This window comes from Paramacrobiotus metropolitanus, unplaced genomic scaffold, assembly GCF_019649055.1.
Source record: "Paramacrobiotus metropolitanus isolate TYO unplaced genomic scaffold, Prichtersi_v1.0 Parri_scaffold0000157, whole genome shotgun sequence".
NCBI classification, from domain to species: domain Eukaryota; kingdom Metazoa; phylum Tardigrada; class Eutardigrada; order Parachela; family Macrobiotidae; genus Paramacrobiotus; species Paramacrobiotus metropolitanus.
In genome coordinates, this window is record NW_026570377.1 from 178072 (window position 1) to 204708 (window position 26637).

Genomic DNA, 26637 nt, shown 5'->3' on the forward strand with positions numbered 1-26637 from the left:
TTAGCACGAAAGTTGAAATAATAATAGTACTGTACTACGGGTAGAGTTTATCCATGGTGCTGGAACATTGCAAAATGGGCCTGAAACACATACACGCAGAAGCGATTTTATACAGATTTTCCATGTGATTGCTGATTCGTCTGTTACTGGCCACAGTCAGTGGAGTTTCGTATGTTCTTTGTTGGCGCCGCACTTCCTTGTCAATTTGCAATCCGTATGCTAGCATTTTTGATTTTCGGATGGTTTACCTGTCAGGTTAATTCTGGAGTTATCGGTTATTTATGTTTACTATTTTTTGTAACAAACGTTGTTAGCGTCCATGAAAATGTTGATCCCAGTTGTAACGAAATTCGTTTCAAGCTCCTCTACCGTGGTTGCTCGTCCATTCCGCTCGCCTCTTGCTCAGTGCCAGTGGATGGCTGTTTCACGGACGCTTCACAGCGATCGCCTGGTTATGCTCAATAATAGCCTTCGGACCAGGAAACATGCTGCAAGCATCATTCGTGCAGCGGGATCTATGATAGCCGTGGGCTTATTGTACCGTTGGTATTCATGGAAGAGTGCGTCAGCCCAGAGCCATGCTGGTTCGAGGAAGAGTTTCACGGGAAGCCCCATATTGCGCCAGGTCTATGCCGAGGAGGCCGTCCAGCCGATGCCGCTGGTTCCACGCAGCCGCTCTCTCAACTTTGTTGCCGATCTTGTGGATACCATTACGCCGGCCGTTGTTTCCGTTCTGGTGCAGTGCAGGTGCGAATAAGGTTAATTTTTTTTAAATCAGGCAGCTGCTTACACTAACAGCTGTGCCGCGATGTATAAAATCCTGTGTCGGATGATCATCTCCTGATGTTTCCTACCTGTTCCTCTTTGCAATGAAAATGCTGCTCTCCCTGTAGTCACCATATGCATCCGGGAATGCTTTACTTAAGCCAAGGATCGGGATTTGTGGTTCGCGAAAATGGTCTGATTTTGGTATGTTCACTTTCAGTGTCCAGTTGATTATGACAGTAAACCATGGTGTGACACATCTTTTCCAAAATAATTTCCGTTGCATATGTACTGGTGAATTTTTGCTGAGTATATTGTTTTTAACTGGGATTTTTTGTTGTATTTAAAATTTGCTGTGTGGTGTGTTTGATGCGTGTGTTCAAGTTATCAGCGTAATTAAACTTGTGTGTTACACGTAGTTTACTAAGTTTAATAACAAATTATGTGTTTCGGTCGGTGGCAGACGAATGCGCACGTTGTGGCCAATCAAGTGCGCGTGGAAGTAAAATTCAGCGATGGTCGACGACTGCCCGGCCGTGTTCTGTACGCGGACGGTGTATCCGATCTGGCGGCTATCAAAGTGGAAGCAGTGAGTATGGAATATTTTCTAACTGGTGCTTCTTGTTCCGTTCGGTTGTGCTGTTGTCGGGGGTACATGGTTCGCCCATAATCAGCGTATGTTTTGTATTTACCACATCGTGTTCCTTATATGTACATAGTGTTATTTCTTTGTATTCATCAGACAAACTTGCCGTGTCTGCGGCTGGGCTCCGTGACGAAACCGCGAGTTGGCGAATGGGTTGTCGCCGTGGGCAGTCCGCACAGTCTGGCCAACACGGTGACCACGGGAGTGGTCAGTGCATTCCGGGTCGGCGCTGAATTAGGGATGCAGGGACAGGTGGAGAAGAGCATCAACTACATTCAGACGGATGCTGCCATCACGGTTAGTGCGCTTTCGACATGTCTTACCACCGATCAGTTGCAGATAAAATTGCAAAACCAATCAATTTCATCGAAATGTGGTGAAATTGATAATTTTGCTTCCCATTTTCGAAACATCCACAAGGTGTGTCTGTGCAAGATTATCACAGTAGGAATAGCGCATGAATGGTGCGAAGGTAATTGTTCGTATTATTCGTATTCGCGATTGGTTATCGCAGTATGTGACGTATTGTGACGTATTGTGGGAGAGTAAGTTTGTAGCTTAAACTGACCATCGATTCTTTAATTTTATACGATAGTGCTTATCGTTAGTTCTAAGATAATTACGATAATATTATGATAATCTATTAAAAACGAATTTCCCTTGGCAGGTCGGCAATTCAGGAGGACCGCTTCTTAACCTGGTATGATTGTTATTTTGGTGCACGAATATTTACGGCTTTCAAAAAAGTACCGTGCTTTACTTTTTTACAGGATGGGGACGTCATCGGTGGGAACAAATTCTTGGTTTTGTTTGGGAAATAGTGTTGGATTTTTTTCATAATGCGTAGCACTTGTTTTATAGGGATCAACGCCAGGAAGGTCAAAAGTCTCGGAATTGCCTTTGCTATTCCTTCGGATCAAGCCAAAAGTTTTTTGGACAAAATTGATTCATTAGAACAGAGTACGGTTACTATGAGTACGGTGTAGCTTGCTTTAGTGTTTGTTACCGGTAGTTACCAGTTTGTCGGTCATGCAATTGACTTGGATTCTAACAGAGTATGGTGGATGTCTAAACATGGCCTCGGTTGGCTTGTAGGTAACCTACAGGCGAAGCTGCCCAGTCCATCGGATCCCGTTGGCCCCCAGAGCAAAGTGATAGGGGTCACGTTGTTGACGATGGAACCGACTTTGTCGCCGGATGTGGTCATGGCTATGGTCCAGCGTTCTGGCGGCTCCCTAGAGGCCCCGAATGGCGTTGTGATTGTTTACCAGATTATGCCTGAATCTCCGGCTGCAAAGTATGAAATTAAATTTGCCCTAAAATGTATAGACCAACTCTTAAGATACCTAGTAATTCTTTTGTAAGGTTCAGCTCATCGTAGTATTTTTTATATTATTGTACTTCAAGTACTTATTTCTCCAAGATACTACAACACAAACTGTTTTTAGGATGTTAAGGCCAGTTATTTAATTTGGTTATGATGGGCACTGTTGCGGAGTTTCATCAACTGTACAGTGTATCTGTACACTGGCTTTATATGATTTAATTAACAACAATGTGGCCTTTCATTTAGTTCACAATACATTTTTATATTGGGGTTTCTTGGACACTTTTCGATATCACTGTAATGAACGAATTTCTGCCAGTAGTTGCCCTGTACAGGCATTCAATCTTTTTTTGGAAATGCCGCAGTGTTCCCTCCGTTTTGGTGCTCACTGGAGCTATTTTTCCTTGTATCACGCTGAGGCAATTTACCGGTGCTGGTAATTTTACTTTGTCATAGGTGCAGACTGAACCACGTTCGTTTTCTCTTTAGAGCTGGCTTGCGCCAGGGTGACCAGATAATAAGTGTCAACGGGAAGAGTGTTGGTTCTGCCAAAGAGGTCTTCGACATGGTCGACCAGGAGGCTGTGCTGGTGATAGAAATCAACCGAAATGGGCTCCGAACGTTAGCGCGTTTGGAACCGGAATTAGTGCAGCTGGCTGCAGACACGAGTGCACCTCCGTTGAAGGAAATTCCTGTGGAGATTCAGTAATTATCCTTCCATGGCCTTTGTGCTTACAGTTTGTTAGTTTCCTGCTAGTTTGTTTTTTTTTTAATTGTTGGTCTCTGACTCTGTTTTTGCTTCCGCTAAAAATGTAGGAGGGCAATACTTATCTGTATAGACAAAAAGTTTTTTAATAAAACTGACGAAATGCGGCGGGGCCGAGAAGGAGAACTGGCACGTGACATGAGCTATGCTACTCTAGCTTTTAATAGCCATTGGATGATGCACCGAGTTATGCGGATATACAAAGTTACAAATTATGTATACTTCCTTTAAATCGCCTATTAAGTACACATAGCTCATTTTTAAATGGGATATGACATGCTTTGTCGCTCAAAACAGTTCATAAAATCGATAAGGACACATTTACAGAAGTGTTTTCCTGCTTGTAAGCGCCTGCTGGTAGTTCTTCCACCGTCGACCTTGGGCACTGCCACAGGAAGAAAATACAGTACTCGTAGAAATACGTCCTACCTTCAAACGATAAAGGATTGGGCCCAGCATTGGGGCCGAATGCCGCCAGATTAGTACTTAGCGCAGCCTCCTCCTGGAGGCGGTAGTTTATTGGGCCTTTTATGCTTGAATATTTTTTGTGAGGTTGGACCTGGTTGGTCTTTTTCAAATTTGTGTTTTATGACTTTTATGAGTTTTATCATCGTTTTACAGCTTTCGTTTTGTAGTAAAGTTTTCATGTCGAATGCCGACGGATGCAATTGTGTACTTTAGTACGTTTATTTATACAACAGAGTTGAACAGACATACGACAATGTTGATCCCAGCGTTCGTGAAATTCACATCCAGTTCCTTTGCTGGAGCTGCTCGTCCTGTCCGCTGCCATCAGTTTGCACGATGCCAGTGGACGACTGGTTCACGAACGTTTCACCATGATCGCCATGTTATGCTCAGTAATTTCCTTCGGGCCAGGAAAAGTACTGCGAGTATCGTTTGTGCTGCGGGATCTGCGATCGCCATGGGCTTTCTGTACCGTTGGTATTTATCGAATCGGACGAATGTGACGCACGCGAGTCGTGCTGCTCCGTGGAAGGGGAGCTGCATTCTCCGCCAGGTCCACGCCGCGGAGCCGATTCCACGGAGTCGCGCTTTCAACTTCATTGCCGATGTTGTGGAGACCATTGCGCCAGCCGTCGTCTACATTGAAGTACAAGGCAGGTGCGGATGCGATCCGTTTGTGCGTCGAATATCTGCTGAGCAGCTCGTTGCCTAAGAGCCTGTGTGCATCGGATGATCAGTCTTACAGCTGACTTGTGATTGAGTGATAGCTGCTCTTACATTCGAGCCCCGCTAGTTCAGTGCTCCGATGATTCCACTGGTTCTCCCTGTAGGCACCAAATGTTTCCGGGAATGCTCAACTTGAGCCAAGGATCGGGATTTGTTGTTCGCGAAAATGGACTGATATTGGTACGTCTGTAACGTCTGTTGATTGTTGAGGTTTAAATTAGCAGATCTATGGTCTGTACATTACAGATCCTGGCAGATCCAACTAATTTACACACTGAGTTTCGCTGATATTAATTTTGTTTTTCGTGAGGATTTTTGTTAATATTTTTAAGTTTTGGATTTGTTGTTAAGATTGTTCGTTAAGTTTTTGTCGTATCGAAATTATGTAGCTATACAGTTTTCGGTGCAAATCTTTGCCAGCAAATTGTTGGCAGCAATGAATCACGTACTGTACTGATTTATTTTGCACGGTGGCAGACCAATGCGCACGTTGTTGCCAATCAAGTGCACGTGGAAGTGAAGTTTAGCGACGGTCGACGACTGCCCGGCCGTGTTCTGTACGTGGACGGCGTATCCGATCTGGCGGCGGTCAAAGTTGAAGCAGTGAGTATGGAACGTTGAAAATGTTCTCTTTAGCTGATTTATTCTGCGTCCGAGATTGTGTAGTGCTTAGTTCGTTGAGTACGATAATGTGGTTGTATCAGACTGGCTTGCCATTTCTGCGGATGGGCTCCTCAACCAAACTGCGCGTGGGTGAATGGGTGATCGCCGTCGGCAGTCCGCTGAATCTGTCCAACACGGTGACCACGGGAGTGGTCAGTGCTTTCCGCGGCAGCGCGGAATTGGGGATGCGGCATCATGTGGAGAAGAGCATTAACTACATTCAAACAGATGCTGCCATCACGGTTAGTGATTTTTTCTGGTTTTTCCATCCGCTAAGCGGGGATAACAGTGTGTAACGAAATATACAAATTAATCTGATATTTATTAATGTCGTATCCAGAACGTACACCGTCCTGAGAACGGTCATGAATTATTTTAAATTTGGTGATAGTAATATCTGTACGGTAAACGGTTGCGTTCTCGGTTAGACAGTTGCCAGTTGTCCATCGCGCTTGCTTTGTTGTGAGTTACGAGTAAAAGTTGTACAACTGACTGTTGGCTGTTTTTTTTTCAATCCTTGTGGTTAAAATTTTCAGTGTGTTGAAGAATGGGTTTATTTTTGCAGTTCGGCAACTCTGGAGGACCGCTGCTTAATTTGGTAAAGTTTTTTGCTGTACGGATTTGTTCTTACATATGTCTAAACGGGTATCCTGCTTTTCAGGATGGTGACGTGATAGGTGGGAGCATACATTCTAGCTTTGAATGAAAATTGTGATCTATCTGAAATTTTTCTTCACAGTTCGCGGTTTTTGATTGACAGGAATCAACGCTATGAAGGTTGGTGGTGCGGGAATTTCTTTTGCCATTCCGTCTGATCACGCGAAGGATTTCTTGGCCAAAATTGATTCATTAGAACAAAGTACAGTAGAACTGACTTTTCCCGTTTCTTGTCGCCTGCTTTGCTGGTTTTATCAGAGTATAGATTATGCTATGTAGAAGCACAGAAAACTAGGCATGAGTATGTCAAGTATTATATGTAGGTAGTATGCTTTGTATATGTATGCTTTGTAGGTAGCCGGCAGCGGAAGTTATCCGGTCCGTCGGATCCCGTTCGGCCGCAAAAGAAAGTGATAGGGGTCACGTTGTTGACATTGACACCGGATATTGTCATGGCTATTCGCCAGCGTACGGACGATTTCCCACCGGTTATCAGCGGCGTGCTTGTTCACCGGATTGTGCCGGAATCTCCGGCTGAAAGGTACATGTCATAAATGTAAACTAATTCGGAGAATATATATTACTTTCCGAAAGTTTGCTAACGTCTGTTTTGCTGAAGTATTATGGCGAAGTTTGAAAATTACAATCGATTACCGAATTTTGTTACGGTAGGCGTTCTTGAAGTCGTGGTATAATTGCTAAAGTATTATTTAGTTTGAGATTTTTATATGGTTGCGGGATGTGGCTATCACTTTTGAACGTAGATGTTTGCTCAATTTCGACAGTAACTTATTGGATTAATACATTTTAATGGCTGTAAAGAAGCGAAATCGCCTGTTTCTCGAAAATTTGATATCGGTTTGAATGGTTTGATGTGCACTAACTGTAAGGAACGGAGTGTTTGTTTCGGAACTGCACGCGCATTCGATATTAACAAAACATCAAACGTCGGATATTTTGCAGTTAATATGTATTAGTAGGATTTATATGCTGACTTTTCCGAGCTTTTATCGATTATAATACTGAAATACAACCGCTTAATACCTGTACTGATTGACATCAGCCAGCCCATGGAGAGCAATTTTTATAATATTTTTTACTCTTATTGTGTACTCATAATTCCGGTGCGTGAATGCAGCAGTGTTTTCCCTTGCTTTGGCTTTTGCTGATTCCGTTGCGGTTATGTCATGCAGAATGACTTACGTAGAGCGAAGCTGATAATTGTATTGTATTTTATACACTAACGCTCGTCTTTCCATTAGAGCTGGCTTGCGTCGGGGTGACGTGATAACGAGTATCAACGGGAAGACCGTTGCTTCCTCCAAAGAGGTGTTTGACATGGTCGGCCAAGAGGATGTGCTGGTGATAGAATTCCAGCGAGATGGGCGCAGCGCGTCAGTGCGCTTGAAACCGGAATTAGTGCAGTAGCCTGCAGATATTTATCCGCTGAAGGATGCCAGTGGATGGACCGAGCCAGCTACGAAGTGAAAGGCAGTTGGTCTACTGGGAAAGGTACCTTCTTGCGCGCGCGCTTTCTCTCTCTCACTCGACCGGGCCTCTGATGTAAATGGGGCTGCGTCGAGGGATTATAGCCGGAGGTGATTGTATACCTGGCTTTGAGTAATTGACGTGGGGTCTTGTTTGGCTGCTCTGGCTCACAAATGGGGGACTTTTTGGGAGTGCATGCTGCTCGTTCGGATTGAGTAACGGTTGTCAAATACGGAGGAACGCGGATTTCTCTGGAAGCTCAGTATCTAGCGTGACCTTTGTTTAATAAAATTAACACTTACGTGTGCCAAAAATTTGTCCAACCTCCTGTGGTTGCCGATAAGTAAATGTTATGTGTATTTTGCTGTTGGTCCAAGCGAACACAAACCCGTTAAGATTATTTTTTTATATGGTCGTCCAAATTAAAAAATCGTAATTTTTAAAACTGGATGATTTATTATCAGTTTCATGGACTGGGTTTGCCGTAAAAGGGCTTGTTTTGCTTAGTTAAGTGTTTATGCAATAAATAAATTTATTGTTTATCGGATTTTGAAATACAGAATCGGCGTTGCTTTTTGCTTGTTGCATTTTTTTTCGCGACCGTATTGCACTGTGGTACAGTTTTCGGTGTTGTTCTCATATTGGAAGTCCGCTGCGGTAGAATGCGTGGACTGTTGAAGTTGTGAATGTTTCGTTAACTGTTTGCGTAATATTGAAAATGCTTAGTACGGTCTAAGCGGCGTTTTTTGCATTGATATTGCTCAGTCAATTAATACAGAGAATAGCTGCTTTTTTTAAAAATGGTAGCTGTTTTATGAAACTTTTGTTGATTAAAGGAATTAAAGCAGCAATGTCGTTAAACGGAAATTTCCATTTCAATATTTGCTTTCCACGGAAACCATCAACACTGGATCATTTTTGAAGTGAGATTAATAAAGAGTCATAAAGGCAAATCCTTGTCGTTGACTTTTTTCTCTGTCACAAATTCCCAGGATAAACATCCGCGCTTACCACTTCACCACACTACCCCAAACCGGTCAATCCGGCTCCATCCCCTCCGCTGCAAATTCATTTATACGTTCGTTTATGGTCTGAATGGAAGAGGGCAGCCGCACATACTGGCCCTCGTATTGACATCCATAATGGGATTCGTTAGAGACATAATTTCCCGACTGCAATCCAGTGTGGGCGTCCGGGAAAAGTGGGGGCACTTCCTGCACACTGGTATAGTTGCTTATGCCATACTCTTATATACTGTACTTGTAGATCTGCGGAGTACATAGTACATACATACTGTGCGCCGGGATTGTGGGAATGTATGTAGCGATAATAGTGTTATCGGGGGGATCGGTTCTGCTTAGTGGATCATTTAGGCACAGGCGAAGTGCAATGAGTCGTGAGTGGGGGAACCCACTAAGCAAATGAGGGCGGATATTGGGATACATTGTGTCGACATACAGGCAGGCATTGTTGCACTGTGCGGGCATATTATTATTTTCTGTTTGCCAGTACTGCGTCAGCATGCGCTGTCACTCTGTGGTTCGGTTACTGCTGTAATGCAACGCATGATAGAGCTCGGGACATATAATCGATAGTCAAATAGCGATTGCGCAAGGGATTGGGATTTCCAGTTTCCAGTGTTCTCCACTGTGTCATTATTGAACACCGGCAGCATTTACAAGCATTAATATAAACATTACGCTAAATTAATAATTACGATAACGATGTGTATAAATAAATACATTTGTGCTAGCGTTTAGCGGAAATGGACTGAAGCATAACACTGCTACGATTATCGCTTGAACTTTTATACGTCTGTGAGATAAATTTTGTATTTGCGCGAAGATTGCGATTAAATCTTGACGGTTTCCAGATAAAAACCACAACTTTGAAATCCTTATTTTGAATGTTTTTCCTTGTAACATGTCGATGTTTCGCAATTTATTATCACTCGGTCAATCCAACCGGCATGGGCCGCGCAGCGATTGACAAGCTTTGTGTCGAATCCCACAACTGCATCAAATGTTACAATCCCATTTCCACAGTGGGAGTCAGCGATGTCAGCAGTGACGTTGTCGTTCCCAGCTGTTGACGGAGTACATTTGTGTAGCGTCAACATTTGCCGTCCGTCTCAACTGTACGCTCAGCATATCCCGCTCTCTATCGCTTTCCCATCGGAAGTTACTCCGCTTTTTGCCGGTATAAGACCACCAGATTCTCCATCTCAACGTATATATGTAAGCCCGGGCGTCTCGATTAGCACTGCCATATTCCGCTCTCCCAGCACACTGCACCAACCACCACGTGTATATATTCGGCGGGTTTTACATACACAAATATTTCCTAACATATTAAGCACTGCACACACAGTGCCTGTATCCAGCCGCGTATATAATATGATTTATTGTCCGTGTGCCGGTCACATCCGATTATGTGTGTATTTGTTGGCTGCTACGGCCGTTGCAGTGCCACCGTCTGCGTTTGTTTACCGTGTCTAAGCAGGCATCCTGCTGCGGTGGAAGGCAGTCCCCACTTCCTGCCAAGACGATCCCCTTGTATCCTGTATATAAAGTGTACACATACACTCACACACATACACAGACCATCCTATGTAAAGCGCATCATTGCGTAATAAACTAATAATGTCCAATTCTCCACGGATCGGACCGGCGTTGTGGGAATGCCGGCGTTGTTCGTAGCGGCGGGCGCATTGCTACCGGGTGTATATGCGGAGAATTTTTCTTCCTCCTGCATTATTATCATTTGGTGTGCAGTGGTTGGTGGGGGTTAATAGGAGCGTTCTGGTGTGCAGCGCGTCGGGATATGCAGCACGGTGTATACATTGCCAATTATCATATTGTCGCTACATTTAGAGCCATGTAAGACAGCGGGTCGGTATATATTATTCGGTGCAGCGGGCCCTTGGCGAACGTGGACGAGATGCGAGATTTGATTTTATTGATTTTTCTCTACCGGGTATAAATTGGCTACGGCTGGACCGGGTATTAACGGTTAACGGAGGCCATTCGCATATATTGACGAAGATATTATTCTCCTGGCTGATTATGGGCAACGGACAATCGGGAAGTAAAGAGCATGATTACGATGCCGATGCACCTGGTAAATATTCCTCTGACTTGAACACTTTTTCATTACAATTTTACTGTACCTCCGTGATAGTTGGCAAAATTCCCTAGGAAATTTTGGTAATATTGCAATAAAATTGATATTTTGTTGGTATTTTCGATACGATGTACTGTAATTGTCGGCATTGCTGAAGTCGACAGTGCAGTTTGAGTGCTGATACTGCTGAAATTCACAGTGATGCGATATTTGCAACATGTATCTGTTTATCTGCAACAGTTTAAAGCATTTGCTTTTAGAATATGAATATGTTAGTTAATGATTCAAAATATCGAAAAGAATGTTGATCAAGTATTATTTTGAAATAGCCTAAACTCTGCAGGCATTTGCTACTGCGTTAAGTATTTTGGAGTTTCCATAAATATTCCTAATAGCCAAATTGCATGTTAGCAATCATGCAATTGAATGCTGAATTTTTCCTCCATCGGGTTGCAAATGGGCAGTATAAGTTTTTAACTGTAAAATGCAAATAGACAAATTAGCGCAACGTTTCCGAACTTTTCCACTGCATTTTTGCTGTGCTTCTACTGCTCGATTTTTTTGCTAAACGAAGCGAAACGCTTAGATCACGCGTAGCACCACATGTAGTAGTCAGAAGCATGGCAGGTTGGTGAACAAACAGCGGGTTGTTTACCGCTTGAACGGATATTTCAGTCCCCGGCGCGTTGGTGGTGGACTGCATGTAGCATCCCGCGCAGCCAGCCCAACAGTTGTTGTATCCGGTGTAGTCATTGTTATTAATGATGTTTTGACCACAAACATTTGGCCCCGGCACTGACAGCGGTTAAGTCCATGCGTTACGCATAATAAACATTTTTTTGGGTAATTTTACGGCTCGTTTGCACTGTATATGACGCATATATGGAAAGCATTTGCATTAATTATTTACATTGGTAATATGTTGGCCGGTAGTGTGTTTTATCATGAATATTTGATAAGGAAAGGAGATTTCCCCGTTTAAACCTACGCCAGTTGAAAACTTTCCCGCCGATTGTAACGTTGAGAAGTACTGTAATATCCTTAGAGTAGGCTGGCTTGGAGAAGTCGTCCAACGCTGTGGGATTCGTGAGGCTCAATTACTCTTGGCTTACTTGTCACTCTAATCACAATACGCCCTTGTCAAAAAATTTCATCTGGCTATTTGTCTCTCTGGAAATTTTGCTGCGCCATATGCGACATACATCGAAAACCATATTAATTATGTGTGTGTCAGAATGTTTTCGCAACGTGACCGTTGGGTCGGCGCATCTTTTTAGGATGGCCACAGAATCTTCATAAATAAAAAATTTCTGTCGCGTGCCTGTGTACACGAAATGTTGCCATTTGTTAATTAAGATTATATCGTGGTGTAAATATCCAACGTTTTAATTTTTGCGCCGTTTGAATATAGAGTTAGCTACTTGCATATTTTATGTATATAGAATTTACAGAGTAGAAGAAATATTTTTCATTATTTCGGAGATGCATATGTTATTAGTCCGGGTAATATGAAGGGATCGTACATGTGCGCGAGTATTTCGCCTACGACAAGATTATCCAAAAATATTAATTAGAACAGTAGCGCAGATAAGTATTTGGTTAAGTATACAGGAGAGAAGTACTAATCCATAAATTAATCAGACCAGTAATGGCGTGACAAGACAGTAAAACGGCGATCATATGCTGCCCATTAATCAGGCACTGTTTGCGTGCCGAATAGCATTTCTTATCCATTATAAGCGGTACAGCTTCACTAAAATTGGTTCCGGTCAGTGTTAGTGCGCGTCAAAGTAAATCGGGAACCTGCCGGAAAGCTACAGCGTGCCTCGATCCCGTGTAATTCCGGGAGCGTCAAGAAACGAAAAAACTGCTTGAACATGCATACAAATAACAATTACGCATTTTTTTCATGTTGCATATGTCGACTTGAAAATGTGTTATAAAAACTATACTGATTATAGTGGTATTTTTGTAGAAAAACTCTTAACACATTCTCCATTGGCGTCTTTTAGTGATTGATGAAAGTTGACTGTTTTTCTCCTTTTCAGTTTGTTTTGACCATTTTCAAATATTGCGAGCCATTGGACGGGGGAGTTTCGGCAAGGTGAGTCGACTGCATTTACTCTACAATTTACTGTAATTACGCAAATTTAATTTGTTACTTACAAAATTACAAAAACTATTTTTTCTCGCCTTTAAATTTGCTGGTAGCTGCGTGCGTTTGTTTTGTATGTCAAGAGGAAATAATCGTTCCTATGTAAGAATCGCCACTGCACTACACTGAGCATTCATTTGACGATGTATGTCGAATATTGAAGTTGAAGTTAAGTTGGAGCGACGTCGACTTAACATTTTATCAAGTGTTGAAGTCTTAGCTCCCATTTCATTCGAAAAGACATAAGATAAACTAATTTCTCTGAACAGAAAACTCAGGAAACATTTCGGCAATGACGAATTTGAAATTTAAGGAATGAATATTTTGTTAGTACATACTGTAATTTGGGCGGAAACAACCGGCATCAGAGTTCTTTTACAGCTACCTGCAACATTTACGAAATTGTACGTTACGGCGGCTCTTGTTAAAATTGTAATCTTTTTGCCGCGAGAAAAACAAAACAATACAGCACTGACGGGATTCCGGGACTTGAGTCTCCCGCTGTGAAATGGGATCAGAAGGAAGCTGCAGTGGCTCATTACGACCACTTTGTACAGCATCCCCGCGCATAATTGGCTCGCGTTGGCCAGCCGACAGACGTGTAGTACAGACATACATATATACTCGTATATCGGCGCGAAAACAGATGGTGAGAAAATTTGTAGCCATTAGACTATTTGACTAAGTAACTCAATAAGCATTATCCCGTGCGCGGCGGCCGTATTGCCGACGCCGGCCGGCTTGCCGACGTCAGAGCACTTAGCCCCGGACACACTGCCGGCTGACAGCGCCGCCATTGTGGCGCTGGATGCGGTGGAGGGAAAATGTAGTTTGGACAAACACATAATGTCAAGGCATCGTCTATTCAGGCATGAAAGAATTATCATCTATATCCTCTTCTTCAAAACGGCATTGGGAGGATTTGGCGGACATATGGCCGCTCTCTTTCCCTCTTCTCCGTGTGGCTGTGTAATCCGGGCAGCCCCGGATATATCTCCACATATCCCTATATATACAAGCAGGCAAATTTGTTAGCTTTCCGCATTCTGCCCATTGTGTATGGGGCTGTTGTTGTGGAGGGGAATGGGAAAAAGATGTTGCTTGCTTAATTCGAGGCTGCTGGATGCAGGCGTCGCGGTGACATGCTGATTTAATGGCATAAAGACCTCGATGATAAACGGTGCATCCCCGGCAAACATATCCCTTATTGATTTTTGTATAGGTTGAAAGGGCCGCAGTGTTTGCATTAAAAAGGTCACTTTTTCGCCGTCTGCAGCGTTTCTCAGTGTTTGTTTGCATGCCGCTTTGTTTTCATTACGCAATCGAAAATTCCCCATTGGCTTCCTCTGCTTTTACTTTACCGTAGGGTATTTATTTTAAATAAAATGCGTGCCGTTATTGTTTATTTTATGTATTCCTTTTTTCTTGCAGAATTAATATTAAATATCAGGAGAGCTAGTTTGGGCTAGATAGTAATTTCTGATGTACTGCTGCGAAATAGTACACTGGCTATAAAAATAGAAACCGTTTTGCGTAGAGTGGAAGATTGCTGCGAGGCAGTGATGCGTTATCGTCGGCAACGTAACTGGCTACTGTAATGCTGGATACAAGGCCGGAGGAAACTCAATACTTGAAGGGCATCTTCCAGAGATTGATCCCGCAGTGCATGGTGATGCGCCGTGCCAAGAGAGCACCAGCCGGCATATCGAGTGATACGTGATGGTATTGACACAGTTAATGAGATTTGCTGATAATTTTATGTGGAATTATGTGCTGGGATCAAGTTGTCGGTGTGTACAGCGTACGTAGAGCTGTGTGAGTGTGGATGCAGTTCCGGACGGGGATCCCTGACTGGTTAGCAGCAGGCAGCGCCAGTCAAGGGTCGGCAATCACTCGAGAGATGGCGGTGATTTTTTTACGTTCCACTTACTGAGCACCCTTAACCACTATCATCGCTAATGGTTACTAAGAACTTAAGAAGTCCATAACACCCGATCGAACGTTACTTAAATCGTTACACTATCCACGTTTCTTTAGACGCTGCTTTATTATACTTAATATGCATTATTAAGTGACATGAGTAAATTTCCAGCTTTACCACGGATGTGCGTATAAACCAAACACGAGTAACAAATCGAAAATAATCCATGTACTCTGTAGCTCATGCTGCTTTAAATTAAAAGAAGTAAAAACGTACCTTTACGTAAAATATCATCAAAACATCGTACATTCGTACATACTAATTTATAAGCTCTTGTATTTGTTATTAAGACAATTTTAAACATAAATCTGTATAAAGTATACGGCATAACACTGGTGTCGCCGGGGCGATAATCTGTGTTAATGTGCTTATCTAAAAACTTTAGAACATCGGAAAATGTGCATGACAGGGTTATATATGAGTACAGCATGATGCGTGAGAATATTGGAGGTAATCAGTTATACAATTGTACAGGTTTTGGTTGTGTTAAATTAGAAATGCGAGAAACTACCTGCGCACTAAATGAACCTGTGTTGTAACGTGTTGGTGACCTCTGGCAACCGGAAATGGTTTGCTGTTTTGATCCATCAGCGTAAATGCATGCTGTTAATTACTTTTGATTAAAGTTCGATTGTGGTGATCGTGGTGGTGCCGCTGTGCGTATTATTACCATATATATGCGTGTTTGACGCGGTCCGACAACTACGGGAGACCCTCTTGTCGGAAGTTGGGCGGTATTGGAGGGGATTTGCCGTACAAAAGACTGAAAATATGTCAAGCTGGTCTATATCCACTACACCATACAACCGGAACCGTGCTTTTTTCTGCTCCTATGATTCCAAAATGAGATTAGTGTTCGTGTAATAGTGCATTGTCTAGTGCAGTATGTGTTTTCCATATCCTCTGTTCCCAAATGAAAGGGTGGGGATATACATATATTGTGACATGGCGTTTCCACAAGGCCGGAATTTGTTTTGACTTATCGATTGACTATAATACACTGCGCGCGCTCCGCGCCCGGGTGGTAATCATAGCGGCTGGCTTTTGTTAATGTTTTGTGCACGGCAGCATAGCCGTGTTGAAAAGTCACTTTGGATCATATACCAACCGAGTATTGTCAGTGCCCCGGCACTGTGTTGTATTTTATAATTAGTTTGCCCAATGAAAGTCAAATAAGTGCATCGATTTTTGCATGGCGAAGTGTGCAGAGAGGGGAGGGAATCACGCAATGGAATGCAAATTAATAAATAGTTTTTTATAGACGGTTTACTGTGTCGTTTATGGCTGAGCCTGGCGACCGTTACATGGAAGCCGGAAGAATGCCATAAATGCTGCATGTAATATGGTCATGAAAAGTAGTCGACAATAAAAGCGGCATTTTGCTCCTGTATATTGCATCGTGATTGGGAGCCCGTGGGAGCTGCCGGCACGACGGCACTATAGTTCGTGTAGATAAGTGGGGCATGAAGCCAGATCGAATGGGCCCTTATCAGCATGGACGCTCGTCACGGGAAAGTACGCGTATATCGCTGACGGTATCGTGGTACTTATGTGCCGGGTGAAAGGGACGGGATATTGAAAAAGGCTTGGACGTCAGATCCTCAAAAATCAGAAGCATACGAAGTATGTAGTTTTACAGAGAAGTGAACATTTGGTACGCGCTGCAAGGGAGAATAAAAAAGCTGGTACAAATACAGAGATTATGAAAAACTTATCAGTAATTTTAGAACCGTCTGACGTTAAATGAGTTATGAGATAAGTAGACACAAATATCTATACTGAATTTTGAAATCAGAGAAATATTTGAAAATTTCTGCTGCAACGCAGAACGTTTCAGGGAAAACAAAGGCCATGTTGCATATAAATTATTTAGAGTTTTTGAGCGCGGAAAAAGGACTACCTCAAAATTTTGCAGTATTACATCTGTAAAACGGGTGATGGTGCCAGTGTCCTTTGATTTTATTGCGACTGGTTAAACAAAAACGATCGAAGAGGTCATTACAGACCAAGAAATTTTTTAAATCTGTGACTGTTAAGTATCTCGCAATGTATTTAAGTAGAACATTCATTTTGTACATGCTTGTATAATTCCATGGGGTTACTCTTGCGTAAATCCTGATGGCAGGATATTAATGTCGTTAAACGGTGATGGATGAAATGAAGTAATCTTGTGATCTATTTTGGTAGATAATACGGAAAATTTGCATGACGTTAGTTGCGCTGTAAGGCAGGTTCATGCATCCCATCACCGAGTGACAATATGTGTATTTTGCAGGTGTGCATTGTACAAAAGAAGGACAGTAAAGTCATGTACGCTATGAAGTACATGAATAAGCGACGCACTCTGGAGAAGGCATCCATCCGGAATGTGCTGCGGGAAATTGGTGAGCGGATGACCTTAAGTACTGACACACTGTCATCTATTCACAAGGCGCTGCTTATTGTTAATCGCTCCATATTTGTGATATACCTACTGGCGTAAATGCATTAATTTGGCTTATTTCAAGTCAGTCAACCGATTGTCAAAGACTCACAGGATAGTGCACCATTTTAATTTACCATTAGTGTAACTCATGCAGTTAGTGCGGTTTATTACCTGTTCACTTAAAAATTTTAAAATTAAAAGAAACAAAAATTTTATCATGGAAATGCGGTTTAATATTAGCGTGGAACTTTGATTTTTGTCTGGTTTTAATTTGTCGTATCCGTCCAGTTTTTCGAAACTGATACCTTCTAAAACTGCCAAAAGAGCGTTTTTTTGTCAGAATATTAGTAAATATCACAACGTGTTTCGAAATTATTGGAAATTGAAGGATGCTTTAATTCTGACATGTGAAGTTCTGTCGAAAATACAGCACGTGTCCATATGCACATGTATCCACATAGTTGCATATCCATATCGATGTTCAGTACGTAATCCAATGAAAATTTTGCTTTTGGGCTTGGAAAACCATGGTTTCGTTAGCCAGTCGAGAAATGTATCTTAATTCACCATCTCTTTGCATGCATGCATACCTTTTTGATAGGGCTTCCGCTTTGTCCTCTTTTCAGCCATAAAAGATGTAATAGAAAAGCTTATCAGATGTATCAATTTTTCCGTGTTGTAATATTTTTTTATGATTTTTTGCAGATATTCTGATCAATCTGGATCATCCTTTCCTCGTGAACTTATGGTATACGTTCCAGGTAGGTCACACGCCCGTCGTTTAAAGTGAAGCACTTCGTTCGGTTGTCCTGATTGGACTGGAATAATTTGTAGGACGAAGAAGACATGTTCATGGTTGTTGACCTTTTACTGGGTGGCGATTTACGCTATCATTTGGATAAACTGGGAAAGCTCCCGGCCAATGCTGTGAAGTTGTATGTGTGTGAAATTGGATTGGCACTGGATTACCTGCAGAAAAAAGGAATTATCCACAGGTACAAATTTGTGCAAATGTAGCACTATAGAATCAAGTACATGAGGCGTTACTAGCAATACTTGTATAAAGATAAAACTAATTTGAATTTTACGGGTTTTTTATACAAAGTTTGTCGGCGTCTTGCGTTTTCGCGCTTAGAATGCAACTTAATCTGAAAGTTCTAGTGCCAACAATAATTTATTTGTTAAGAATATTTGTTGAATTACTTTGGATGTGGATAACTAATGCGATAATGAACACTGAGCAGTCGGTAAGTGAGTGGGTGTTTTCTGTGTTTCCACAGGGATATCAAGCCCGAAAACGTCCTACTGGATGAAGAGGGCCACGTCCACATAACGGGTAGGCGGTGTAACTTGTATTGCCACACGAACGTCGTGTTTTGATTTTTAATTTCGGCACAAAAGTGACGCTGATTAATGTTGACGGTGCATAATGCAGATTTCAATATTGCTGCTGTGATGGGACCCGATGTGCGCTACGCTGCTGCCATTTCCGGCACTAAGCCGTATATGGGTACGTCCGCCAGACCACGTCACAATGGTTGAATTTTAACTGTAAACAGTACTCTGAAAACCAACGAATAATACTATTTATTCGCATAATGATAGTTGTTATCGTTACACCGTTTTGGCATAGCGGGGCAGTTGGAGATCTGAAGAGTGATTCTCCATAATTATTATTTGCACTACTGCCTCGTACACGGATTTTTGATTTTTCTGTTGGTGGTCTTTGGAAAAATTATATGATCAGGTCAGCCTCGGAACAAACTTCATAATATGATGTCCGACGTTTGTATTTTAAATAATTCCTTCTTTACGCGGTCATTTGGACACAGCAGTTTAATATTTTGATAAGTCACGTACAATGCATAAACATTTGCACGTTTGGAATATATAGAGCGGTGTTTGAAACATTTTCTTATTTGTTCGTTTTTAATAATTTTTCTATGACTATGGCTAGGTACTTTAATCTGACTTGATTTGTACTCCCGAAACTGATTCAGGTGTAAACCTTGTAGGCTGTGCATCTAAGCTAAATTGTAAATGTTTTAACGGTTTTGTTGCTCTCGCAGCGCCGGAAGTGTACGACTGCATTATGGATGACTTTCCCGGGTATTCTTATCCGGTCGATTGGTGGTCGCTGGGAATAACCGCTTATGAGTTACTGCGTGGAAAAGTAGGTGTCGGCTCGCATTGACGCCTTTTCTAAATTATGCAAAATGGATAAATGGGGTTTCGAAAAACTTTGTTTTCTGCGTTAAATGCAGGAGAAAAAGCTCTACTTTGTTAAAATTAAGCATTCCCCACCCGATATTACTGCATCCTCCGTCGGAATAATGATGAAACTAGTGCAAATGAAATTACGAATCTACGATGCTTTAATAACGATGATTTTTACAGCGACCTTTCGAGATACATTCGAACACGTCGTTAGCGGACATCCGTCAGATCCACCAGTCCATTCCAATCCAGTATCCCGCAGTTTGGGACAAAACACTCATTGAGATGCTCAGTTGCGTAAGTGCATTCGTGAACTGTGCCGCCTGTACAGCTTTGCACCTCGATTTATACGTTTCTATTTCATACATACAGAGTACACTGCGCAGATACTGTTGTACTTTTGTCTAATAAAACTTCTTTAGTCATATACTCTATTCTCTCATAATGGTTTACCGGAATGCAGTTGACCCACAGTACGAAACGTTTTGCAGTTGCTTACGCTGAACCCCCAGGAACGCACATCCAACATCGAGTCCCTTGCCGCTCAAGTATACCTTTCGGATATCAATATGGAAGCCGTGTATAAACGCCAGATTAAGCCTGAATTCATTCCGCCCGTATGTTAATTGTTACTGTTGCTGGTATTTTCCCATACCGGATGTGGAACGGTTTTTCCCCTCATGTCCTTGAAAACGGTTAGTAATTAGTGTTTGTAATCCCGCAGAAAGACCATTTGAACTGTGATCCAACGTTTGAGCTGGAGGAGATGATTATTGAATCCAATCCACTGCACAAGAAGAAGAAGCGATTAGCCAAGCAAATGTCACGTAAAGATCTACTGGAGCCGGCACCGGTAATGTTAACGCTGTGCACCTTAAGATAAATTGTGCGGTTTGTAAGGCTTGATGTTGAATTGCAGGACGAAGCTGTTGTGCAGGCACAGCTGCAGGATGTTGCTCAGCAGTTTAAAGTTTTTGATCGCGTTATGTAAGTTGTCGCAGGAAAAATAAATCAGTAAATTAGGAGAGTATACTGTATGTGCAACTGTATGAGCAACCTGAAAATCAAGAAATTGTGCAAACTCAGTTCTGCATCCAATGTAGTTGACGACCTTATCGCCTGGTTTTACCAATCGGCTATTGCAGAGCACGACGCGAGCAGTTGCGAAGGGAGCAGGAGCAGTTCATCCGGGAAATCTCCATGGAGCCGGAACCGTCACGCCGTTCCGCCAAGAAAACGTCCTCAGATACCGGTAGTACAACGGATAGATAACCCATGCTTCAAACACGCGCTTATGTATAATACTACACCCGCTTTGTAATGGATGCTTTGATGTTTTATAAAAGTATCAAAAGAATGATTTACTTTCAGTATGCTATGTTGTGCAATAGCCTCGCTTGTCGGGCATGCTGAAGAACGATCCGGTAACAGTTCGTTTTTTATTAATACTGTACATAGTGAATGTGAATTAAAGTGATGCTTTACCCTTATTAACCCTTCCCAAAAGTTTGGTAATACTGCAGCTCACTTAAAAGTAGAAATGCACTCACCAGAGATCGCGTTTAAAAATATAAGAAAATCAAACTTGAAGAAGTTTCTCCCATAAAAAGTTCAAACCTGCGGATTCAACTTGCATATGACAAAAGATTAAATAACCAACTAGAGTAATAACCGAAGCATATAAGAAACGAATACAATTATACGAAACGAAAACATACCATCCACCTCTATTCTACCAGCAGCGCCGCGTCCCTCCCGAATCGCCTCAAACTGTATGTCGTTATTCTCACATCGCTCCGGGTCTTCATCGCTGCCATCCTGACAATCCTCTGTCCCGTCGCATACCAGTTGACCAGACAGACAGCGTCCATCCCGGCAGCGAAACAAATCGCCCCGACACGGCGGTATCGCATCCAACTGCATTTCGATATTCTGACACTGCTCCGGGTCTTCATCGCTGCCATCCTGACAATCCTCTGTCCCGTCGCATACCAGTTCACCAGACAGACAGCGTCCATCACGGCAGCGAAACGCATCAATCGGACACGACGGTATCTGTGTCAGCGCAGTGGTCCTGTCTGTCGTACTGACCGCTGTCGCATTGTACCCGCACTCTTCGTTCATCTCATCTGATTGGTCGTAGCAGTCGTACTCGCCGTCGCACCACGCATCCTCACGTACACACTCTCTCTTACTGGCGCACATCCGCCCCCCATCGTAGCAGCCCTTCTTTCTCCGCTTGGCGCACAGAACTTTATCTTCGTCTTCGCCAATGCCTGGCACGCAGTCGGGACTACCATCACACAGATAATAAAACGGAACGCACATGCCACGGCCACTGCGAAAACACCGCCACTCGTCTTCCGGACAGGGTTTAGCGCAGCGCTCAGGATCCTCGTCACTCTCGTCTTTGCAGTCCGCCCTGCCATCGCACTGCCATTCGGTGGGATAACATTTCGTGTCGTTATCGCAGGGGTTACCGTTGCAGGGTTGCCAGGGTACTGTTGTCCCACAGCCGGCCTCGTCACTGCGGTCTTCGCAGTCACGCAGGCGGTCGCAGCGGTACTTTCGCAGAATACACCCATCCCGGCAGTACATATCGTTTACATAGCACTTCCCGTTACTACAGCGAAAGTGGCCAGATGGACACGGCTCCTCCACTGCCACGCCGAACATCCCCCCGAAAATGGCCCCATTAATCGCTGCTTGGAAGAGTACCACAGCGGCGACAGGCACACTAACAAAACTCAAACACCTCATCTGGCTGGCTTCGAATAAAAACTTAACTTAAAAAGTAAATATAAAACGTGATACGAAACGCTAAAAAATGTAAAAAAGATTAAAACAGTCAAAAAAACGGTTAGAAAAAGAAACAAGCGACGAAGAACTCAGTAAAACGTTGACGATTTGAAGAAAATCATAAAACAGGCTTAACTCCGCACTTCTGAGTGGAAAGTGCGAAGATATGAATATCAGGTTGTGAAGGGCATGCTATACAGAAATTCGGTATGCAGTCGGAGAAAGGGAGGCAGTCACATTTGTCTGGGTTAGAATGACATTTTTACAGTAACATTTTTCGCGTGAATGTTTTGCGTTTTTTTGAAGTATTGTACCGAAGAACGGTTAATCATTTCAACTAACAGTTTAAAAAATAATGGAAATCAAGTCTTTCCGCCGCACTGTACATAAGTCAGCAAAACAGCAAACTCAGGTCTTCCCTGTCTGAAAGTAGTGACAACAAACGCTATTACAAAGAGGGCAAAAAAAATCCGATAAAAATCATTGATTGTTCACGAAACTGCTTCCAGTGTTGTTGCGGTCATCTTATTCATACGTTGCGGTAATTACGGTTTTATCGTGGTACAAAAACTATTTTATAAGGAAACGGAGCTAGTACAATACTGGCGACATGATCAGCATGGGAAACACTTTGTCCCGGAGCATTGAGTAAATCAAAGTTTTTAACGATATTCGTGATGAAGAGGTACAATTCCATTTTCGCCAGAGCTTCTCCCGGACAAGACCTTTTGCCTGGATAATGCACACCATTAAGTCACACCAGCAATCAAAGTTAATGAAAATCACATAATTATAACGTACCGACTTGAAAAGGTGCAAAACCTGGAGGAATGACTACTTTTCCGTGAGTATCCAAAAAGTGGCAGGGGTCAAATTTATATGGATTCTTCCAATAGCGTGGATCATGATGCATACTGTACAGATTGGGTACCAGAACGGTGCCCTTTGGCACGTTGTAGCCACCGATGACCGTGTCGGTCATGGCTTGATGCGGTATTCCCAAAGGAATCAAGCTGGCAAAGCGTTGCGCTTCCAAAATTGTTGCCTCGTTATATGGCACGAGACCTATAATGGTTTCACGTAGAAGTCAACAATAGCGTTTTGGACTCCCAGACGAAGCAGTCAAGAGCTTCAGAAGGCGAGTGTTGTTTAGCCTAAAACTTTGACCTTTATCGTCCATCCGAACCGGTTGGTCGCGTGGTATATTGTCGTCAATCTCTTTTTTGCATTGTGTAAGATCTTAGGATTCTCCAAGAGAAGAGAAAGGCCCAGACAATCGTCATCGAAGTGCTTTCGGTTCCGGCGGCAAAAAGATTAAGCACTGAGGTCACGAGTTGCTTATCTATAGCACAGCAATTTCGGAGCGTTATTTCGGAAACTGTCTCACGTTGTCGTTTTAACTGCATACTTCTACGCATACTTTGCTAATTGATTAAATACTACGCATACTTCGCTACTTTGTTATACAAAGTTAATATATATTAAACTTGGGCAGCAGTATTAATAATTACTGTTCCGCCTACTCGTAGTGTTTTGCAAGTTAAAGGGACTTGTGTGTGCACATAGCAGACAGTCTAAAGACTGTATACTTGTACAGTTGTATTTATTACGGTACGATTACCCTTGGGACGCCAAGAAGTGTTGTACAGTAATGCCAAGTGTTAACCAAAACAGTTGAAAACACGAGACGAAGGACACAGTCAATTGACTCAATTCTGCATGTATGTTTACCGGTGAATGTGGTAACCGTTCCTTTTCGCTGCTGCTCTTCAGCTTCCTTCATAAAAGCGTCAATATAGTCGATAACATTCTCGGATGAAAATCTTCCTTTATGCTCCTCGATAAGTTGCTTAGCAAATCCAAATAGTTCATGGATATTCTGGACGAAACGAATTGTTTCAGCCGCCTTCGTTATATATGCTCGTATACTGCGTATAAGATATTAAACGAACTTTAGTGCGTAGCTTATCGTGTTATTATCGTCGCTGTTAGTAACCTAATGGGAGGGACGAAGCGCCACGAATAGGCTACCGCCTACCTGGGATGTCACAGCTAAAAGGGTGCAGCATTTCCAAGCGTTCTCAATTGAACGACGAAACCGTTCGGGGACAAATTTCCTTGATTGCGACATCAATCCGGTATTACGAACATTCCGTCCGGCAAACAGCGCTGCTAGTTTCGTAAACTGAGCGTCAGAATGAGCAAATCGTTGGCCAAACACTGCAATTCGCCCAAGAAAGTCATTATTTGTTTCAAACCAGTCATAAATGTCGATGTGAAAGTAACACTGTAACTTGGCAATGGTTGGGTGGTTTGCATACCAAACGCACACGATATTTGAAACGGCATGCGATAGCAATGTTTTCGGGTCAAACGGCTGCTTATTCTGCTTTCGCAGCACTCCGCACATGTCTTCGATTTCTGCAAGGATGTTAGTCTCCATCCAGCTCTTCCCCATACCGAAATCACGCAATGTAGAGATAGCAAATCGGCGATGTTCTTTCCACAGTTCTCCCTGGCTCGCAATTAAGCCTGTTCAGAAAAAAAATTTTATAGACATACATACTACAAAATTTAATCAATTAGCGAATCTTTGAGACAATTATACACATTCTACTGCAAAAAACTGGTATCTAGCGGTGTTTGACTCGGTGTGTTTGACTCGGTGTGCACGGTGGAGTGCTTACGCTGCAGACACATATTTAGGCATCATCAACTGCCGACTTGCCTTGTTCTTGGAAAAACGGGTTGCAGATCAATCTTTGGTCTCTTCCAGTCGTAGCTTCGTCACTGAAGGCCGCCTTTGCAATATCATAATCGTGCATTACAACCATTGGATACCGATTTCCCATGTGCACTAGGATTGTGTCGCCGTATGTCTTCCGCCATTCCATGAACTTTTTGAAAGGTGGATCTTTATCGAATTCCAAAATGTTCCCCACAATTGGTAGTCCTTTAACAAAGTTTAGTGAATTGCTAAAACACCAGCGTTTACGTACTTTCAGAAAACTTACAGCTAGCAAAACCAAAAAATCACGCTGAGCTATCAAAGGTCATGGAGCGAGCCAAAGAAACTGTGGAAAGAAGCCGAAGCGAATCAGAGAAGCACTCGTATGTGACAGTTTCGGTCAATCGATCGATCAGGCATACGATTACTGTTGACAGAAGCATGCAAGCCCAAGCAAGCATTTTTCGATCGCTCTCTTTTGGATATGCTGCAGATACATACACTATCGATAATTTTTCTTAGAAATGCCAATTACGTCTCGTTAAGTGAAGAGCTATCACAATAATTCCACAAAGTTTTGCCGGCATATAAATGCTTTTCAGCTTTCCACACCTGGCTGACTTACCCGATGGACCTGGTGGAAGATTTCGTGGTCGCCGTGATCGTACATAGATTATTCCCAAAATAAACGCTGTGACACCAATCAGAATTTCGATCATTTTTTAGACTGCTAGTATTATTTATATCTGATTCCCTTATTTATATCTTATTTAGTGCACAGGAATCTTATTCCCTTTTTATTACAAAATAACTTCCAAAAAAACGTTGGTAAATACAGCGCGATTTCAAACTACCTGCAATCGCAGTACAAGTATGGGAGATCGTGTTCCTAGACTCGAGGCTTTAAAATCAGTATATGGATAAGGTCCATTGTCGTTAGTGAAAGAGCTCATATCACTGACAATCCGAATAATGATTAAATGCGCAATGTTGCGAAGATATCTACGATAACAAAAGAATAATTATAATATTAGACTCATGGTGCCAGTTCGAAAGTGTGTCACTTATGGCGGTAAAAATTTCAAAGCAATAAACCACGAGTACCACTGTTAGTACTGTAATGTGATTTTTTTGTAACAAACAAAAGTACTGTAATCAAATTAATACTCGTACCGTATTGCCGATCTTTCCTATACTTCTACTTCTATGGTTGATACACTCACTGTACACGGCCAGTTTTGGTGTCTGTGTCTGCCATCAACTCCAGTGATGCAGTTTCTCCACAAATCGTTTTCTGAAGTGACCTTTTCAACGGTTATTAACTATTAAGGCATCCCCGCAGGTTAAATAAGTAATCAAACGGTAGAAGTATTAATAAAAGCTGTATTAATGTAGGTAGTGCGTACACGTAAGATCTGCTTTATTGTACTGGCTTGCTTCATTGTATGCAGTACCCATTCGCTTTTAATATTACTGCAATGCCAACCACGAATGTTTTTTAAATAAGAGCAAACATGCGACGGCAGAGTACAAACTCAGCACCTCATCCACTGAGAGTAAAACAAAAAAAGCATTCAGGCTTTAAAGCCATTTTACAATAATTAGAACCAGTAAAACAGCCATTCATTTTCGATGGGCAACACACCAGTATAAAAACGCTTTTCCAAATCAAGGGAAAAGAACCGGTACATGACGTCCTATCG

General features: G+C 42.5%; 5 protein-coding genes and 1 long non-coding RNA gene across 9 annotated transcripts; 3 read left to right on the forward strand and 3 right to left on the reverse strand.

Moving 5' to 3' along the window:
• The first annotated feature begins 166 nt into the window (after window positions 1-166).
• LOC129599891 (serine protease HTRA2, mitochondrial-like) lies at window positions 167-3609 on the forward strand. Its single transcript, XM_055498242.1, has 9 exons — window positions 167-747; window positions 894-969; window positions 1229-1354; window positions 1508-1708; window positions 2079-2111; window positions 2182-2197; window positions 2273-2371; window positions 2507-2708; window positions 3228-3609. The coding sequence occupies exons 1-9, from the start codon at window positions 320-322 to the stop codon at window positions 3445-3447; spliced, it is 1401 nt and encodes a 466-aa protein (XP_055354217.1). The 5' UTR covers window positions 167-319; the 3' UTR covers window positions 3448-3609.
• Window positions 3610-4102: 493 nt separating this feature from the next.
• On the forward strand, window positions 4103-7446 carry LOC129599911 (serine protease HTRA2, mitochondrial-like). 3 transcript variants are annotated; one of them, XM_055498266.1, is made up of 9 exons: window positions 4103-4629; window positions 4803-4878; window positions 5176-5301; window positions 5403-5603; window positions 5927-5959; window positions 6023-6038; window positions 6122-6220; window positions 6373-6559; window positions 7281-7446. In XM_055498266.1, the coding sequence occupies exons 1-9, from the start codon at window positions 4157-4159 to the stop codon at window positions 7444-7446; spliced, it is 1377 nt and encodes a 458-aa protein (XP_055354241.1). In that variant the 5' UTR covers window positions 4103-4156. The 3 variants fall into 3 exon arrangements, with proteins under 3 accessions (XP_055354241.1, XP_055354240.1, XP_055354242.1); XM_055498265.1 differs by having other exon boundaries at window positions 5927-6038; XM_055498267.1 differs by having other exon boundaries at window positions 4103-4625; window positions 5927-6038.
• LOC129599912 (serine/threonine-protein kinase 32B-like) lies at window positions 7415-20906 on the forward strand. Of its 2 annotated transcripts, none has more exons than XM_055498269.1 (13): window positions 7415-7530; window positions 12678-12733; window positions 17041-17149; window positions 17896-17951; window positions 18025-18185; window positions 18471-18526; window positions 18626-18700; window positions 19260-19363; window positions 19588-19704; window positions 19899-20024; window positions 20132-20260; window positions 20327-20394; window positions 20553-20906. In XM_055498269.1, the coding sequence occupies exons 1-13, from the start codon at window positions 7482-7484 to the stop codon at window positions 20677-20679; spliced, it is 1233 nt and encodes a 410-aa protein (XP_055354244.1). In that variant the 5' UTR covers window positions 7415-7481; the 3' UTR covers window positions 20680-20906. The 2 variants fall into 2 exon arrangements, with proteins under 2 accessions (XP_055354244.1, XP_055354243.1); XM_055498268.1 differs by lacking the exon at window positions 7415-7530 and adding an exon at window positions 9689-10626 and having other exon boundaries at window positions 20553-20905.
• A 1548-nt stretch (window positions 20907-22454) lies between these two features.
• On the reverse strand, window positions 22455-23416 carry LOC129599913 (cytochrome P450 2D14-like). The gene is made up of 3 exons (XM_055498270.1): window positions 23374-23416; window positions 23008-23271; window positions 22455-22938 (listed from the first exon to the last, which is right to left on the reverse strand). Exons 1-3 carry the CDS (start codon window positions 23384-23386, stop codon window positions 22760-22762), a joined length of 456 nt encoding a protein of 151 aa, XP_055354245.1. The 5' UTR covers window positions 23387-23416; the 3' UTR covers window positions 22455-22759.
• A 51-nt stretch (window positions 23417-23467) lies between these two features.
• LOC129599915 (uncharacterized) lies at window positions 23468-24419 on the reverse strand. The gene is made up of 3 exons (XR_008691980.1): window positions 24245-24419; window positions 23938-24085; window positions 23468-23548 (listed from the first exon to the last, which is right to left on the reverse strand). It is a non-coding gene; the product is annotated as an uncharacterized LOC129599915 (long non-coding RNA).
• Window positions 24420-24467: 48 nt separating this feature from the next.
• On the reverse strand, window positions 24468-25676 carry LOC129599903 (cytochrome P450 2H2-like). Its single transcript, XM_055498257.1, has 4 exons — window positions 25560-25676; window positions 24935-25159; window positions 24535-24738; window positions 24468-24493 (listed from the first exon to the last, which is right to left on the reverse strand). The coding sequence occupies exons 1-4, from the start codon at window positions 25651-25653 to the stop codon at window positions 24468-24470; spliced, it is 549 nt and encodes a 182-aa protein (XP_055354232.1). The 5' UTR covers window positions 25654-25676.
• Window positions 25677-26637: the final 961 nt, after the last annotated feature.